Source organism: Pteropus vampyrus, unplaced genomic scaffold, assembly GCF_000151845.1.
Source record: "Pteropus vampyrus isolate Shadow unplaced genomic scaffold, Pvam_2.0 Scaffold167, whole genome shotgun sequence".
Classification (NCBI taxonomy): domain Eukaryota; kingdom Metazoa; phylum Chordata; class Mammalia; order Chiroptera; family Pteropodidae; genus Pteropus; species Pteropus vampyrus.
Genome location: NW_011888948.1, coordinates 2,997,346 through 3,015,953, shown reverse-complemented (window position 1 = coordinate 3,015,953; position 18,608 = coordinate 2,997,346). Strand labels below are relative to the sequence as shown.

The following is an 18,608-nucleotide window of genomic DNA, read 5'->3' as shown; positions in this document are numbered from 1 at the left end:
GCATAGATTATCGAAGGACCCAGTAGCATAAGCTTGTTAGGGTTTTTGTTAATTTATTTGAACTTTTGTTAGCAGTCTCCAGAAGCTCCAAATTTAGTTGAGACATACCCCGCAGTATTGGAAAATGACAGCATGTAAGTTGTAGGTTACTAAGGGGGTATGAGATTCTCTGTAATAGCATGAATATTATTGAAATTGTTGACCACAGTATTTGGATAGAGATAGGCAGGCGAATCCAGAAAACAGGTGATAGACTAGGAAAATAGGGAGGAGTTAGACAGATGCAGGAGAGTTGATGGGTGGCGTGTTAAGAGGTTGTGGCCACAGAATCGATTCTGTGAGTGAGATCCCAGGGTTGGAGTCATTTGGAACAGGGACAACTTCCAGGAGAGTAAACCTGTGCTGGCAGGGGCGGTGATGGTCTCTGCATCAACAAGATGGGGATCCTGGAAGGCCAGAGTACTGGGAGGTCTTCTGCGAAAGTGCTGAGTATCAACTAACTACACTCTTAAAGTGAGTAGAAATACTATTAGCACTTCTCAGAAAATAAGCAAAACATCCCAAGATGTGAGACTTATTCAGAAGAGAAACTTAAAAGTCGTGGGCTGTTGTCAATACAAGCCGACTTATCTTTTGCAGCTGTGGATTTTCAAATGAGTTTCTCATTAAATGATGTAATTTTTCTACCTTCTCTTATAGGTATTTTGTGTCATCAAATTATTGTGACTTTCTGGAGCGTTAAAAACATTTGATCTTGATCTGTTTGATGATTATACACATATGTGGAAGGTGGAATAATGACCCCCCAAAATGTCTACATCCTAATCCCCAGAATTTAGTGGAGAAAAGATGGTCTTTTCAGTATATGGAGCTGGATCAATTGGATATCCACATAGAAAGAAATTAACCTTGACTATCACCTCATACTTATACAAAAGTTAATTTGAAGTATATCATAGGATGTGAAAGTTTATTAAAGTAATAGAACTCCTAGAAGAAAAAGTCATGAATATTTTCACAATGTTGATATAGACCAATATATTGATAGAGTACAATGCACTAATCATTAAAGTTGGTTTAGTCGTTTGATAAATTTGGCTTTATTAATATGAAGGACTTCTTTTATCAAAAGTGAAAGGTGGGAGTCAAAACACAAACCACAGACTGGGTGCAGATATAGGCAGTGCATTCAACTGACGAAGGGTTCATATGCAGAGTATATTTAGGACTTCTACTGGGTCATTTTGATTCTCATGGAGAGGAGTGAACCTCTGCTAACTAGAATGAGACAGTGGTTTAAGGGACAGATCCTGGAGTTAAACAGACCTAGTTCAAAACTAGCTTCACTAATGAGCTGAGGAGTTTGGGGCAAATTATTTAATTTTTTGTAACATTTCTTCATCTATAAAATGGGATTAATAGTATTTACCACATAGCTATTTTAAGGATTAGAAGAGGTCATACATGTGCTTAGTAGAGTGCCTGGTGAATTCTTCTTATTATCATCATCTAATTAGAGTGTTCATTTAGGTAGAACATTCATTCTTGAATTATTAGCATATTTTCATGTGTCTGTAATTTTATGCCTCTGTCTCTAGTTGTGGTAAGAGAGAGACAGTGATGAAAACACCAACCCGTGTAGCCTCTTCAAGAGCTTTCATTTGCATGTTGTCAGACTTAAACCTCCTGCTGTGAAAAAACCCTAACTATTTGTTCTTCTAATTTAAAGGATTTCTGACATTTTATTCTAGCAGACTGTTCTGCCAGCCATGTTGGAAACGATAGCACCGTGAATGTCCCAGTGCAAACTGCAGCTGCCACACCCATGTCTGTACAGGAAGCGGCACTCCACGCGGGGGTGCCCCCTAAACACCACAGCCCTCGCCACTCGACGAAGTCCCCGCAAGCCTCCGCAACAATGACACCACAGAAATGCTTTATACAGATCACAGGCATGACCTGTGCATCCTGTGTGTCTAACATTGAGAGAAAGCTGCAGAAAGAAGCCGGTAAGAGACACACCCATGTTACACTGGGAAGCTGGGTGTGGACTGTCAGACCCTGCAGTCAGCACGATAGGGTGGGCCTGCGCGCTCCCTTCAGGGTCTCCATTGACTGCATTTGTCAAGAGCCCTGATGCTCTGGTAGCAAGTTCACTGTGTAATAGTACAGATGTTTGTCTAATGTTTGTGGGCAGCTGGCATCTGTCCTTCAAGAAGCCTTTAGTTTGAGGTGAAATGTGTCTCTGAGTAAGTTAGCCATGGGAAATCCAGTTTAGAGGTCATGGCACATTTCGCGTGGTCTTCTCAGTTCACGTTTTTGAGTCGTATCTATCTTTCCCCTCCAATTCCATCGACCTCTTATATCAGTTGAGTAAATGGCCTGCATGTTGTGGAGAAGTTCTAATATCAGGTATTCTCTCATGTTGTCCTTGTAAACTGTAGAGTACTTTGGAATTGCCAAAGTCTTCTCCTCCAAACTACATCTCCAATATTCTTTTAAACCTTAAAGTGCAACAAAAATCCTGCCTCAATTTGTTGTTTGGAAAATACCTTAACCATGACTTCCCCTTGCCACCAGTCAGAAAACTCTCTTTCCTCACTCCAGAGTCTCTGTGTCTTTCTGATTGGTCTCCCTAGCCCTTAGGTGCAACCCTAAATTAGTATGACACTTTTTCCAGCCTCCTTTTCACTATGCTTTATAGCTTCCTGGAGCTCTAGAATGATCATTTTCAAATTGAGGTGTTAAAGGACTTCCTTTTGTCATCCATGGCTGGCTGCTTATAAAATTAACTTATATCTCACAGTGTCTGTAGTTCTGTTCCTGAGTTGAATCCCTCATTTTTATCCCTATGGCATCTTTTCTAAAAAACACATCATTGCTTTCATTTATTTGAATGAGCCTTTCCCCCCTTAAACTAACACAATAGTATTAGCATGATAGTCTGAGGGATTTCTTTTTCACTCCTGAAAGTAATCAAACTGAAGAAGAGTAAGGAAAACCACATTTGAAAATTATTTTTCTTTATACGAAAAGTGGAGAAAAAAGTTTATCTTTTATGTAATAGTAGCTGTTAGCTGCAGACTAGCTCCCTTACTTTGAGGTGCATGCACCCCTCAACTGCAGACGAGCTCCCTTACTCTGAGGTGCGTGCACCCCTCAGTGTCTTCTGGAGCCTGACCCAAAGTGGTCCCCTGGCTGGGAGCATGGGCATAGCCTGGGAGCTGGATTGACCTGCAGAACCTCAGACGCCACCCCAGACCAACTGAGCCAGAATCTGTAGTTTAATAAGGTCCCCAGGTGATTTATATGCCCATTAACGTGTGAGAAACATCGTTCTAGAACAGTGGTTCACATGCTTGGCTGTACATTAGGGAGAAAAAGCTGCCTGGCACCCACCTGAAAGTTCTGATTTAGTCTGGGTTAAGGGCCAGGTGTGGTGATGGTTAAAACTCCCCAAGTGATCCTGATGGGCAGCCAAGTTTGAGAACCACTGCCCCGGAGACTTCTGGAGCACGTTTTTCTTTCTTTGGTTATGTCGAACATATCCCAGAGGCCTTGCCTAGAGTTACAGCTATGGCCTGTGCTTTCAGGTATTCTCTCCGTGCTGGTTGCCTTGATGGCCGGAAAGGCAGAGGTTAAGTATAATCCAGACGTCATCCAGCCAGTTGAGATAGCTCAGCTCATCCAGGACTTGGGCTTTGAGGCAACAGTAATGGAGGACTACACAGGCTCAGATGGCGACCTTGAGCTGATTGTAAGTATGGTGACTGAGCTGGAGCTGGGGGCTTGAGGGATGCAGGCCTCTGACGACCTGCAGATGTGTTCTGACAGAAGCTACGGCTGTGATCAGTCATTTTCCCCCATCTTGCTGCTGTTTTTGCATGTTTTGTTTTGTTTTTCATTGACACCAACAAGGACCTGTTCATTTTGTGAAGGAATGTCAGTTATGTAAGAAAGTTACAGGAATGGATTCCACTGGGCACATTCAGGGTATTAGGAGGAGGACATAGTGGAGTGTTGGAGGAAGAGGAATTTAAGATGGATGCTGTCTCGAGTTGGTGGTTTGAGGGAGTTGAATATGAACACACTTCATAAAGTCTAGATAGAGGGAAGCTAGAATGCTGGCCGTGTCTCAAGGCTAGATGAGGTGAGGCAGCGTGGTCGTCAGTGCCATCACAGGTGGAGGGGGCTTGTACGCAGGCACAGGGGTGTCTAGAAGGTAATCAGTGCCAAGATTGTCCCAAAGCACCCAGTCCGAGGTGAAAGCCAAAGGTGGTTGCTGTTCCCAGTGTGGTTGAGTGGCAGGGGTGGAGTGAGGGAGGTGGCGGTGTTTTCTTTCTCTGCACTGTTACCAATTGCGCATGTCAACAAGTCATTGAAAACAACAGGTATGTCTAGTATTTCAAATATGATATGTTTACTAGCCCTTATGTACAGAGCTAGCTTTATATAAATAAAGAGAGACTTAGAAGAAACCCACAAAGAATGACTAGATGGCAGTAATACTCTTTTACTGAGGTCAAAGACTCTTTTACTTCGTTAGTGTGTTTAGTCACTGCTATTAATGGTAAGTAAATGTTTGAAGAAGTACTGAGAACATGAGTGGCATTTTGAGTTCCTGAAAAGTGGTGTTCTTTTTAGAGCAAAACTCTTTGCTCTGAACTGGCCTCCATATGAGTTGAGGGGCAAAAGGTAATATCAGTAGGATACAGCTCAAATCAGCCCTGCGATCAGAGCAAGGCGCCTGCTGCAGACCTCCAGGTCCAATGTGGACGTACGTCTCTGCCCGCTATGACTGCCGCTGTGTGGAAAAATCTGAATCAAGAATATTGTTGGGAAAGGCAAAATCTTTTTTTGAACAATATTTTATTGTAGTGTTTTTTTTTTTTAAACTAAGCAGTACTAATAGTTATATCATCATCATAGGTTCAGACATTTTATATGGACATTTTATGTCTGTATTTAATTGTATTCTGGAAAATGCTGACCATCGATGCTTGAAGAGTGTCTGGTTTGCCTAATACATATTATAGGGATGGCACGTCTCACTCCTGTTTCTCATTTCAAGACACATGACATGGTGATAGTGTGGCAGAGTAGCACAGCTTTCACTGGGCTTGAATTCTGGTTCTGTTGCTGCAGGAGTGTTTTTCAACCTGGTCTGTGAAGACCACCTCACGATGCACAGTGCAGCAGATTGGAGCACTGACTCAGAGCCAGGCTCCGGCTCTGCCACTCCCTGGTGTGTGACTTTGGACAAGTTCCGAAACCTGTCCATGCTGGAACTTGATGTGAGCAGGATGGTACCCAGGGCAGTGCCTGGCAAGTTACAGGTGTACGTTAAGAGTTACCTATTAATATTGTAAAAGTGAAAGGAGAGCTTAGAACCACCATTGAAATATTTGTGGACTTTGTAAAATTCTGTTTGCCACCTGCCAGCCGGTAAGCTCCACATCTGCATTATGGTCCCCCCTTTCCCACCTTTTTCTTGGATCCTGTGCCAAGGTGAATGCATTCTGATTACAAATGAGCTCACCTCTCTTTCCTAATTCCACGTGGGACTCTCTTGTCTCTTCTGATACTTGATTCTGGGATTACTGATGCACATTTCATTCAGTAATGTGCAGCTCCAGTGTCTTCATTCTGATGTTCATTACCCCTTCATGACTTCCCATCAAGTGGGAAACAACCCTTTTTAGATGAGTGCTCAAGAGTCTTCATGTGGACCCAGCCAACGAGGCAGGCTGCCTCCTCTTCCTTTCCTTGCATGCCCTGTGCCGGCCAAGGCTGGCCGTTGATGGTTGCCTGAACACCCCATACTGTCCTGCCTTTTGTCTTTTCCCATACTTTTCCCTTTGTGATTACTCTGACTTTCGCCTAGATACACCCTGTCCATACTCTGGGACCAACTCAAATCCCATCGCCTTAGTCACTTCCTAAATCCTTTCCTTCTGTCGGTAATGAGTTATTGGCATCATTACCCTTGGAGCCAGCAGGGCCCTGCAGTAGGGAGAGTTTCGGCAGCAGCTGCAGTCCAGATGCTAGCAACACTTGGGATTTTAGAGAGTGTTTCAGGAGCTCAAAGGATTTTGCAGAAGCAGAGAAAGTGCATGCATTGTTATCGCGGTGTACTGGTGAGATGGCTGAGACAGAGTGTGGATAGCCTATGAAAGCCCATTATTATCAGAGCCAAAAGTCGAGCCTCCATTGGTTGCCATCTGCTTAGTAGATTGGCTATGTCTCTTGTACCTGAATTGGAGAAGAACCACTGTTTATATCCTTGAAGCCCCTGGGGGAAGGTTTGGGGTAAAGATATTGCACATGGGGTTTGGAGGCGGGAGTCCAGAGTCTTGGGGAGGGTTCTGTGGAAGGACGAGAGGTTCAAAGGCTTTTGGCTACCTGTGTGCCTTTGACAGTATCTTCTTGAATCTAGCTCAGTGGGGTTTCTATCATCTTGTGCTGCAGATCACTGGGATGACCTGCGCTTCCTGCGTTCACAACATAGAGTCCAAACTTGTGAAGACGAGAGGTATCAACCATGCCTCTGTGGCCCTTGCAACCAGCAAAGCCCACGTGAAATTTGATTCTGAAATTATCGGTCCGCGTGATATTGTCAGAATTATTGAGGTAAGACATTCATTAAGAAAAATTATACCCACCTTTAAAAAATGTAATTATTAACCATTGCAGAAAAATGAGAAAATATAAATAAACAAAAAAAGTCACCAAAAATCCTTCAACTTTTCCCATGGAAATAAGGTGAGTCATTTTAAAGTAAACTGTGAAGTTAAGTGAGTATTAGATATTCTGGCAGGGGTTGGGGGGCAGGTGGTGGTGGAAATCAGTGATTGGAAAAGAAAAAGTTGGGGAGAAAAGACGTTATCATTGTTATAATTTCAGATAGTCCCTGTGAAACACAGTATTACCAAGGTACTTGGTATATGGGGTCGAATTGCCTAAGTGTAATTTTTAGATATAATTTATGTCTGTACCAAGTATGTACAGACCAAAGAAATGTTGATATTTGAAAGAGTTATACTACATTTTACTACTATGCTAGGCCATCTTTGTAATGGGAGAGTTTGGTAATTTTCCTTTGGAAAATCAGAATAGTTTTCATACACTTCCTCCCTCTGTTCCTGCTCCGGTTGTCCACAGATATACCATTTCCTGTTTAAGGTCTGTATTATACCACACCATAAGAAGACAAGCATTAGAGGGAATCCGAAGGGGTTAAGACAGTCAAAACTTGTTAACAACTAATGGTTAAGAGTAAATGAAGTTTAGCAGAAACCACTACTTATGAAATTTCTTATGAAAAGAAACATCTTGCAGCAGGTATAATATCTTTAATTTTCTCCTCGGCGCATGCGTGTGTGTGTGTGTTTTAAGAGCGGTGTTGTCTGTGATGGCCTAGCAGAGCTGTTAGACAGGCAGCGATGCTGCGGCTGCTGCTCTGCTGCTGGGCCGTGCCTCATGCTCAGAGGCAGACAACACAGCTTCTTCATCAGATGAGGGAAGATCCCAGAGGGCTTAAGTACGTTGCTCACTGGTACCCAGCCAATGGTTGCAGAACCGGCACCCAAACCCAGCTCTTACATTTCAGGCTTGGTGGCCTTTCTATTTCTACCACACCACAGGTCTTCCAGAACAGTAGTGATAAGGCATCGACGAGGTAAAAAGTCAAACTGATGCACTGAGCACTAGGGAGAGTTGAGATGGTACTTTGAACACGGCTCAGTTATATTCTTATTTATAAGGTCCTCGCTGACCTCCACCCACCCGCAGAGCTCGACACAGCCCTTTCTTTACATTATTGGATGATTATGCCAATGTCTGGCCTCCATTCTTATGACTCTGGGGCATCTATTCCTAGTATAATAAGCCTGGTATTAGTTGTAAAAGGATTTGTCTTAAGACAGACTGTCTTACATGTTCTTTCTCCCACCATAACTTTAATTTTTGTGTAAAATCTCAACACCAGAGTTCTGGGGCCCCTCTTAGTATTGTGCTGGCTGACAGGACACTTCCTGACAGCTTTCTCGGTGTCTATTTGTGAAGGACATCAGAGACGTCAGTGATCAGATCGAATAAGGGGGAGAGGGCAAGGGGGAGCATCAGCAAAGGAAAGGCCGGAGTTAATCCCTAAAGACAGCACAAGATTGAGACGCTGTCTCCGTGTGGCCTCAGTGGAGGCCATGGCTCACAGGTGTTGAAGTGGCCATGGTCGCTCAGTGGAAGAGGCCTGGCTGGGGGCTGCAGACCTGAGCACTGGATCTAGCTCTTCTGATTCCGCTGTGCCTTTGGGCCGGGTATTGAACCTCTCTGACCTTCAGTTTTCTCATGCAGAGAATGAAAGCAGCTGACCATTTGATATTTGGGATTCCTTAAAAGTTCTGAGTTTACAACTCAACGCTGTTCAGCTCTGGGACACTGACTTTATCTCCCAGAGCCTGCTGCATTTGTGGACAGAGGAACAGGAATCACTATCTGAAGCATCTCCTTGGAGATGACACAGCCATTAAGCGTAGATGGTGCTGAAGCTCTGACAGGATTTGAAGAGTGATTTGGGTAAAGAAGTTGTAGGAGAAAAAACCAGTACATTCCTCTGAGGCGATTTTAGATTAACTTTCTAATTTCAAAAGGTGTAAAATGCTTTCTACCAGTGCATGTTTTAACCAAGTGCCTTCCTCTTTGTTTCCTACCCCTCCCTCTCTTTTTAATGACAAGGAAATCGGCTTTCATGCTTCCCCGGCCCAGAGACACCCCACCGCTCATCACCTGGACCACAAGGTGGAGATAAAGCAGTAGGTAGAGCAGAATTGATAAACTGAAGCTCTTGTCTAAGTGCCTCCCTCTCCCCATGCCTGGTTCGGTGCTTCTCTGCTTCTCGGTGCCTCTGCTGCCCTGGCTTCCCTTGGATTGGCTGCCTTTCCCCCTGTGATGTTAGCCTTCTAATGCTGTGTAATAAACTTGCTGCGATGACAGAGTGTTCCATATCTGCACTGCCTGGTATGGTAGCCACTAGCTACTGAGTACTGAAGTGCAACTGATATGACTGAGGAACTGAACTGTTAATTGTATTTAATTTTAATTTAAATAGCTGCCTATGGCTGGTGGCTAACAGATGGGACAACAATTAAGTTGGAAGGAAGGGAACATGGAGTTTTTTCTTTTACAGTATTTTAAGACTTTATTTGAATGTGTTCTAAAACTAAGATCCAAGGACATAAATAACGGCCTGGGTTCATTCATTGTTTCAGATGTTTATTTATTCGTTCAACAAATATGAGGCTGCTGTTGTATGCAGGGCCCTGTGCCAAATGCAGGGGATGAATAGAATGCCGTCCCTACTTTTGAAGTGCCCATACTCTGGCTGGAAAGGAGTGGATGAGCGATGATTCTAGTTGGTTCTGGGAGGTCTGGGGAGCTGATAGACAGAGGGCACACTATCTGGATGTCAAAGAATGAGGGGAAGTTTCCTGGGTTGAGGGACTGGAGGTGAGTGGGCATGGAAGTGGGGGTCTTCTAGGGTCCTAGAGGCAGGGGCCTTCAGGGACTCTTGTGTGTTTGCCAATTTCCTTGTTGGCGTGGCTGCAGCACAGGAGGGACTGGAAGGACAGTTGCATGGAGAGCTAGTGAGAGGCTAATTCTTGGGGCCTTGGGTGGCGGCCAGTGGCTTTCAGACAGGAGTTAAGGTACAAAGACGCATTAACATTTCCACCAACAGTTGGTGAGAATTTCGTGGATGCTGAAGCTAACATGAGACCACAGCTGTCACCGTGACACCGCCCACCCCCCCCCCCCCCACCGCCATTTCAGGCTTTCACTATTCATCAAGACAGCTTCACTGTTCTCACTGACTATTTTAAGTAATAGTTTAAAAAGTAAATATATTATAAGTAAGTTTATACTAATAAAATATTACTTTTATCTGTTTTTTTGCGGGAGGACAGTATGAAATTGCATTCCAAAAAAGAGCTGTAAGCAGCCATAGGTAGAGATTGTAAACATCTCTGGGGCTGAATTCTCAGCTTCTGGGCCTCAGCTGCCTCACCTGTAGGTTGGAGGGAACATGCCAGCTGCAGGCAGGCACGGGCTAGATCCAGATATCTCAGGAATATCCTTGCAGCAAAATTTAGGCCTTTAGATGCTCCCTCAAATGGCTGGTGTTGGGGAGAGAGCCTTCCTTTCATTTTAGCCCTTGGTGGTCTGACCCAGACATGTGACAGCGTCTTAAGCTTCGTCCTCAGGAGGGGCTAGCCCGTACTCCAAGTGGCACCTAATCTGTCTCTGTTGCTCGTTGCTTTCCAGGTGGAAGAAGTCTTTCCTGTGCAGCCTGGTGTTTGGCATCCCTGTTATGGGTTTAATGATCTATATGTTGATACTCAGCAACGAACCCCATGAGTCCATGGTCCTGGACCACAACATCATTCCAGGACTGTCTATTCTAAATCTCATCTTCTTTATCTTGTGTACCTTTGTCCAGGTAAGTATCAGGAAGAGGGGCAAACCTCTGCCCTCCATGCCTGTGTGTGGCCGGCACTTTATTGTAGCTTTTATGACCCACCCCATCCAGTTGCTGCTTTTTAACGTCTGTGACCAGCAGTAGGGTATTCTCTAACACAGGGGACATGAAAGGACTTAGTTTCACTGTCAGTTTCACAGTTGATTGCAGGTGATCGAAATCTCTCGGGCATAGTAACCACCTTGTTACAAGGATTAGTGAATCAGTTTTCTCCAGTTTGCTTATTGTTTAGGTTAATGTACTTTTGTTTTTAGAAACAACAGCTAGATCACCCTGGAACTCGTGCTTCTTTTGAATGGCAGAAATTTGGTCCTGAGGAAATTATTTATTTATTCATTCATTCATTTATTTATTTTTATGTATTTTTTCTTATCTATCAGCAATTACTTTATTTTTTTTTAAGTTTATTGGGGCAACATTGGTTAATACAGTTATATAATTTTCAGGTGTACATTACAATTTGACATATATATATTCTGTTGTGTGATTACCACCCAGAGTCCAGTTTCCTTCAGCTACCATATATTCAATCCCCTTTACCTACTTCACCATCCCCCTAAACCCCTACATTTGACCCCCTTTACCCTGACTACCTCTTCTCTCCTCCCCTACCCCCTACCCCCTGGTAACCACTAGTCCATGGTCCATGTCCCTGAGTCTCTTTGTCTTGTTCATTTGTTGCTTTTAGGTTTATATCTCAGACTGAAAAAGGTGAAAATCATATATCACTTATATGTGGGATATAAACCTAAAAGCAGCAAAGGAAATATTATTTAAAAGAGGCCTCATGGAACTTCTAGTCTGGTATTAAGGAACTAGCCGTGTTTCTAGTGGGAAGTGTGTGGCCTCCATATATTTTAGAATATAAAATAAAACTCCTGACTTAATATTAAAACGTTTAGTTTAGGACTATCTAGGGGCAAGTCTTTGTAGGCTAAATTTATTTTTTTTTCTGTATTTAAAAAAAATTCCAAATGTAATGTATATTTATTTTAAACAATTCAAGCCATATGGAAGTATAAGAAGAAAGGAGGAACATATTCTTTAATTGTACCTTGCCTCCAGCCCAACGCCATTCTCCAGGGTCACCTTAGTATTATTACTAGTTGGGTGTGTATCTTCTATCTATATAGAGGAAATACACATTTACGTCTGTACGTATCTGTGTGTGCATGTTCACATAAGGCAGACACATCCTATTAGAGGTACTGATTTATAATTGGCTTTTTTACCTAATCATGTAATACTGACATTTTTCATTCCAATGGTTTATAGATCCAGCACTTTTCTCCTGAGGCAGCAATCCCCAGCCTTTCTGGCACCAAGGACCGGTGCTCCTTTGAGAATCTAATGCCTGATGATCAGAGGTGGTGCTGAGGCGGTGATGCTAGCTCTGGGGAGCAGCTGCAAATACAGAGGAAGCTTCTCTCACTTGCCTGCCACTCACCTCCTGCTGTGTAACCCAGTTCCTAACAGGCCGAGGACTGGTACCAGTCCACAGCGGGGAGGTTGGGGACCCCTGTCCCAAGGGACTGCATAGCATTGGCCACAGTATAAATGAAGTGTGATTATTTCACCATTGTCACCATTCTCCTATTGATGGACATTTAGGTTGTGTACTCTGAATTTTAAAGGTCTCCCATGTCCTTGATCATCCATTCCTGTGGCCATTAGTCCTCCGAATCAGGAAATACATTTCAAAAACATCAATTAGAAAGGAAAAAGTAATGTCAAAGTTGTGGGTGAGGCTAGAGTATTTGCCATCCCGAAGGGCCTGTAAGGCCTCCGTTTGCTCCTTGAACGCTATGCCCTGCTTGGCACAGCTGTCACTCTCCTTTATTTGTCTTTTAGTTCCTTGGCGGATGGTACTTCTACATTCAGGCCTACAAATCTCTGCGTCACAGGACAGCCAACATGGACGTGCTTATCGTGCTGGCCACTAGCATTGCCTATGTTTACTCTCTCATCATCCTGGTGGTGGCCATTGCCGAGAAGGCCGAGAGGAGCCCCGTGACATTCTTTGACACTCCCCCCATGCTCTTCGTGTTCATCGCCCTAGGGCGGTGGCTGGAACATGTGGCAAAGGTAACTTCAGCTTCAGGTTAAAAGAACTGTTCCTTCAGTAATACAGATCTTAATTCATCTGAATACCATGTTTAGAATTACTAATTATACACAGTTAGAAAAAGACTTAAAGAAATGTGAAACCTACATATAATTAGGTGTTTCTAACGCTAATCTCCAAATTGGTCACACTTCTGAAATCCCAGCTAATCTGGTTAATTATTAAAACCTTTGTTCAGGTGCAAAGTGTAATGGAAAGAACTCTGGATTTCAGGTCAGTCTGAAATATGTGATTCATTGAACTAAGGGGCATTGTGCATTCAGTGTGGAGATGACATGGCTGCGTGTCAATGGCCAGTGAATCACACCATCCCAGGAGAGCCTTTTGGCTGCTGTGTGGCTGTGTTAAGGGGGCAGCCTTTTCCTGCAGGAGTCACTTTACAATAGTTCTCATTTTACATTCTGGTTATTTCTTAGAGCAAAACCTCAGAAGCTCTCGCCAAACTCATGTCTCTCCAAGCCACGGAAGCCACCGTTGTGACCCTTGGTGAAGACAACTTAATCATCAGGTAGGTTATCTTCATCCAAAGTCTCCAATAAATTTATGTCATTCTGTGTAATATGCATCAAACACCTATTGTGTATGTGACATTACCCTAGACCTCATGAGGGCCAGCACAGTAAGATTCCTTTTTTAATCCAGTTAAGTAAATCAGAAATCTTGTAAGTAAATCAGATAATCTTGCATATCAAAAGATAAGCAAGAGTTCACAGTGGCTTCTGTATGCCAAATGATAAAAGAGAGGTATAGACGATTTGTATCCCTGGAATTTAGAAGAGGGAGGCTTATGGCCACGGAAAGCTTAACAGGGAACATGGAGTTCCCTTCCTTGCAAGATCTGGAGGATTCATATAGGCTGAGAGATAAGGGTTTCGACTTGCCAAAGAATAAAAATGGAATTAGCATTTTTCTTCTTCATAAGGTTGGCAGATATTAAAAATAATAATGATTATTTCCATTATTGCTGAAACTTATGTAGCATTTACTGCTTGCCAGACACTAACTTTTTTGTATTTAATCTAATAAAAAAATTTATGAAGCAGGTACTGTTAGTACCCTTATTTTGAAGAGGAGGAAACAAGTTCAGAGAGGGTAAGGAACTGGCCTAGGTCACACAGGTCTTAAGGAGTGGAATTGGCATATAACCCAGGCCGTTGGTTCCAGAGTCCATATTCTTTACCCTTCCGTATACTGACTTTTAAAGCATATGTAATAATGTGGACATTTTTACAAATTAAGGCTTCCATATTTCCCTGGTCAGTCTCATTTTCATATTCAAGGCAGCAGTTATTTATAGGCCTTCTTCGCATTCCTGAAATCTCTCTCTGGCCCCTGCACTTTCTTTAACCTGTCATCTCACTTCTGACTACTGAAATCCATCAGTTTCCTGCCACTCAACCTACAAAGCTAGCCTTCCCCCATGGCATCCTCCCGCCCTCCCACCCCAGTGCAAGAGGCGTCTCTCTCCCTGGGCCTCTGTTCAGGAGCCTTCCTCTGTGGATTTCTCATTGATCTTCAGTGTCTCTATCTTTGTGGATTTTTACCATCCACTGTGACATATACTTCAAACTCTCCTATTTAAACCACCCTTTGTCCCTATCCCACTGTGTGCTTGCGCATTCATCATGCTGTTGCCAGTGCCAGTGCGCTAGCTGTATCCTCCCAGGGACCAACCTCTGAGGCTGATACAGTTCCCTTGCTTCCCAGTGGGGTGCTCGGTGAGCCTGTGCTGAGTATATGAATGAATGAGCGAGACTTGAATGAGTAAAAGTTAATGAGTCATAGGCTGACTGTAGCACTGGTTTTTGCCTGGATGCTGGCTTTTAAATAAAAATCAGAATTATGATGGTGTTCGCCAAGATTTTAAAACTTAGTTGTCTACCAGGTACCGCAACTCAACACTTTGCATAAATTATCTGATTTAACGCTGATAGCTGCCCTGTGAGGCAGGTGTTCTTACGATTCCCATTTCATTAGTGAGGTGAAGTAACTTGCCCAAAGTCCATGGCAGGTGAGTGGCAGAGCTGAGACTGGAGCCCTGCAGACACAGACCCATTCCATCGGCCACCTGCTAAACTGTCTCCCAGACAGGACCCTGTGTGACAAAGCAGTTGTCTGCTTCTACATTAGTAATGCATTTTAGCTACTTCTTTTCTTATAAATTAATGACATGAGCGTTTCTGAGAAGTAAAAACATTCAGATCGGGAATAAAACTGTGGGAATACATTTACTGTGTGTTTCATTTGGAAATGCGTGTGATACTGTGGACTGCAATTGCTTGGACTGCAGGTGTGTGGACTGCTTGCTCCATTGATTTGAATACAGGAGGTATCAGCTTTGCTAGAAGGCGAAAGCTAATTGAAATGTCGAAGGACTGTGGGGCTACACCTGTCATAACTCAGTTCTTTCCTAAGATGGTGATTAATTTTTGGCATGGACACACTGCAGGCCCGATGACTACCATCGTAATGTGGTGGTACCATTTTATTTTCCGCCTACAGCACCTGGTCATCTTTGGTGGTCTCCCATCCAAGTACTAACCAGGCCCGACCCTGCTTAGCTTCCGAGATCAGATAAGATCAGGCGTGTTCAGTGGTAGTACCATTTTTTAAACTAGGGGTCCGAAGACCATTCTGGCTTTGCCTCAGATGGGCTGTGTGCTTGGAACACATTAGTTAATGCCTATTTGGTGCAGTTTCTGTCTGTCAAATGAGGTGGTGGTTCCTACCCCGCCTTCCTGACAGTATGCTCCAGGCTGCTGGCAGGGGACGGGCCCAAGGTCACCCCTTGCTCTCCTAAGGCCAAGGCCACTCACTCTGCCCCTCCTGAGGAGCTGGACTCTCCGTAAAGTGAGACATGCTGGTGCCAGGGCTCCTTGGTCAGCCTCGGCCTCCTGCAGGGTCCTCCGGCATTGGGGCCTCTGTTGGTGTGGACAAGTGTGGGGAGCCTTCTGAAGACCACTGGGTTTCCTGCTTCAGTTGGCTCCTTTCAGTGAGACTCGAGTCTCTTCCTCCCTCTGTCCCTCTGCCAGGGACACTTGTCCTTTTACTCCATCCCAAGTCTTGGGCGATGGCAGCATCTACATAGATGATCAATCTGGAACATAATTTCTTCCCTAACTGCCACTTGCTGTCTCCTTCGTGGCCTTCTTTCGCTTTCCTCATTCCTTAAATATTGATGATTCTTGGGGTTTCAGTGTTGGCTCTATTGTCTCTTGTCTTGGTGTCTTATAGACTGTCACTGGGACACCTCAGCTCCCCCATTTCTTCATTCTCACTTGAGTGTCATGAAGACTCAAAGTTAACCTGTCTGTATCTTTCCCATAATCTCCCCTCTGTGCTTTCCTCCCAGATTCCTCCTCTTCCCCTTGTGTCTGTCTGTCCCCAGGAATGGCACTGTTCCGTGCCAGCTCCTTAGGCAGAGGTCTGGGCGTCCTCTGTGACCCCTTCCCCTCCCTCATCCACATATCCAGTCTTCGTCCTCTTCTAGCTGCACAGCTCCCAGTGGCCACACACAGCGCCCCCTCCCACTGCCACCAGGCTTGTTTAGGCCACTGCTGTCTTGTCTAAAGCGCTGTGATGGTCTCTTCCTTGCTCCCCTGCTTCCAGCCTAGTCTCCTTCCAACAAATCTGATTGTATTACTCTGTAGCTGAAACTCTCCCAGGGACTGGCTCTTGTCCTTACACATTTCCCAACACACATGTGAGACTTGGCATCTGCCCCATGTGCCTCTTGGGCTCAGCCTCCTGTCCTGTCATTCCTCTGGTCTCATTCCAGCCGCCCCCTCTGGCAGTTCCCACACAGAGGCTCTCTCCTGCCTCCAGGCCCATGCACACGTCATCCCCTCTTCTGTTCCCTTCACCTGGCTCCTTGTTATTCAGCTCTTGGTTTAGGTGTCACACCCTCCAGAAGCCTTTCCTGTCCTCCAGGTCTGGCTTGGTCACCTCTCAGTGCTCCTGGAGCACCGGCGCCTCCAGTCACCCTGGGCATACACTGGCAGGTCCCCAGATACTGTGTTGAATGAATGAAACGGCTATCAAATGTTAAAGAAATAATATACACATGTGTGTGCTTGACTGCGTGACATTAAAAAGCCAGCATAGCCCTGTCTCTAATCTCCCACATTGACGTCTTTTGTTTCTTATAAATGGGAAAACAAAGTTACAGATTTTTATCTAGGACAGGGCCATTCCATTATGAGTATTTTCTTCGTCTTTTTTTAACTTGTGTTAGATGAGGAAGGAGGCAGGTGAGGTAAAGAGACTACTGGCAAAAAAAAAACAAAAACTTGTCTTTCAGTTAAGTGTATTCCTACAACTCAGGATTTTGGGAGCATTAGTTTCTAAAGAAGAAACACTATGAGAATTCACCAGAAAGAGCTACCTTGACCCTTGTAAAGAGCTGTTCACTTTAAATTAAGCTGTTTAGAGTTAGAAAGATTGGTTAATTTAGATCAGAGGAGAAGTTCAAGGTTAGATTAAGCAGAGATTAGCATTACTAATAGAAAGGCACCCAAGTGGCCATGTGCGCCAAGTACCCCCGTATAAGCGAGCAGTTTAAAGCTTAGAAGTTAGGTTGTGGGGGCAGAGAGATTGTGCCCGTTAGTCCCCACAGCCTTCTTTTCCAAAGTGAGCAGGGGCCCTTCTGACACAGGCTTCTCTTGCCAAGTGGAGGCCTCTAGGGTGATAAACTCCAGGCCCTGCTACAGGCCTCGGGCCTCGGAGGGGCAGTGTTGGGGCCTGGACTCTCTGTCGCTGGAAGACCCCTAAAAGAAGCAGAGAGTTTCTCGGGTTATGGAGATCCTCCCCTTCCTGTTTCCTGCCCGCCTGGCCACCGAGTTTACACATCTGTTTCCAGCGCTCAAGACTTTATTCCGTTGCTTACTTTCCCTCGGAAGGTCCCTCCTTTTCTTTCAGTGCTCCTTTTATTTCATTATGGCCATTATTGAATTTGCATGTATGAGTCTGCTTTTAGCTTCTAGGCTGTAAACCTCATGAGAAGAAGGCTCTACTTTGTCATGTTTGTCACCCCAGCCTAGCACAGTGCCTGTTACACAGGCCAGGCAACAGTGAAAACATCCATTAGGTGACAATAAAAGCCGCAGCATTTACTGAGCACTTACTCTGTGTCAGGCATTGTGCTAAGCAGCTGGGATATGCGTCACCTCAGTTAATCCTGGGAACAAAATTGTCGTCATGGAAAGGTGGACATTGTGTCTTTGAACTAGGATTTGACCCACATCGCACTGCTGCCCCGTGACGGGGACTTTGAGCTCCCGAGGTCAGAGCCATGTCTGCCTTGCTCACCACTGTGTCCCTGGCGCCTGGTGCGCACAGTGGCGCACATGCACTTAGTCTCAGGGTCGGCTTCATCTGCTCGGCAGCCTGAACTCGGCCCCACGGAGCAGCGCACCCTCACACCCCTGCAGGGAGGGCGGCGTGGCACGTGGGGCTGGACTCCCAGCTTCCGACAGTCCATCGTGTCCTCACTATGCAGACGACGTTCCTAACCTTTCTTAAAAAAAACAATTTTATTTTATTTAAAATTTTTTTTATTATTAAACAGTTTTTAAAAAGAAGATATCGTTGTAAATATATGTAACATCTGTCTGCGCAAGCTGGTTCCTAAGTTTTGTACATTCATCCACAGTGACATTTAAAGAAATGGGTGTTGTATGTTCAATTTTGTGCCTTTCTAAGAAATCTTCAGATTTTTGCCCAAATGGGTGAATATCATTTACCTCATATGTTTTTGGGAAGATACAATGAGATAAGACATGTAAAAATCTAACGCAGTACCTGCACTCAGTAAATGTCTATTTTTCTTTCTCACATAAATAAGGTGGCTTTTTGTACGTTCCTCTCTGTGGTACTTTAAATGTGGTCTTTGTAGGATAAAAGGGAAATATAAAATAACCTCAGAGTCCTGCTTGTTGTCCATGCCTGCTTTTT

General features: G+C 44.3%; 1 protein-coding gene across 8 annotated transcripts in view; it reads left to right on the top strand.

Moving 5' to 3' along the window:
- ATP7B (ATPase copper transporting beta) overlaps nucleotides 1-18,608 on the top strand; it is an 80,162-nt gene that overhangs the window by 40,931 nt on the left and 20,623 nt on the right. For 7 of the 8 annotated variants that reach the window (XM_023536713.1, XM_023536714.1, XM_023536710.1 and 4 more), the window contains 7 exons: nucleotides 1,752-2,009; nucleotides 3,594-3,757; nucleotides 6,469-6,630; nucleotides 8,734-8,810; nucleotides 10,318-10,492; nucleotides 12,383-12,616; nucleotides 13,073-13,164. In XM_023536713.1, coding sequence (XP_023392481.1) covers nucleotides 1,752-2,009; nucleotides 3,594-3,757; nucleotides 6,469-6,630; nucleotides 8,734-8,810; nucleotides 10,318-10,492; nucleotides 12,383-12,616; nucleotides 13,073-13,164 — 1,162 coding nt within the window. The remainder of the gene's footprint in view (nucleotides 1-1,751; nucleotides 2,010-3,593; nucleotides 3,758-6,468; nucleotides 6,631-8,733; nucleotides 8,811-10,317; nucleotides 10,493-12,382; nucleotides 12,617-13,072; nucleotides 13,165-18,608) is intronic. The other variant, XM_023536708.1, reaches the window with a different exon arrangement.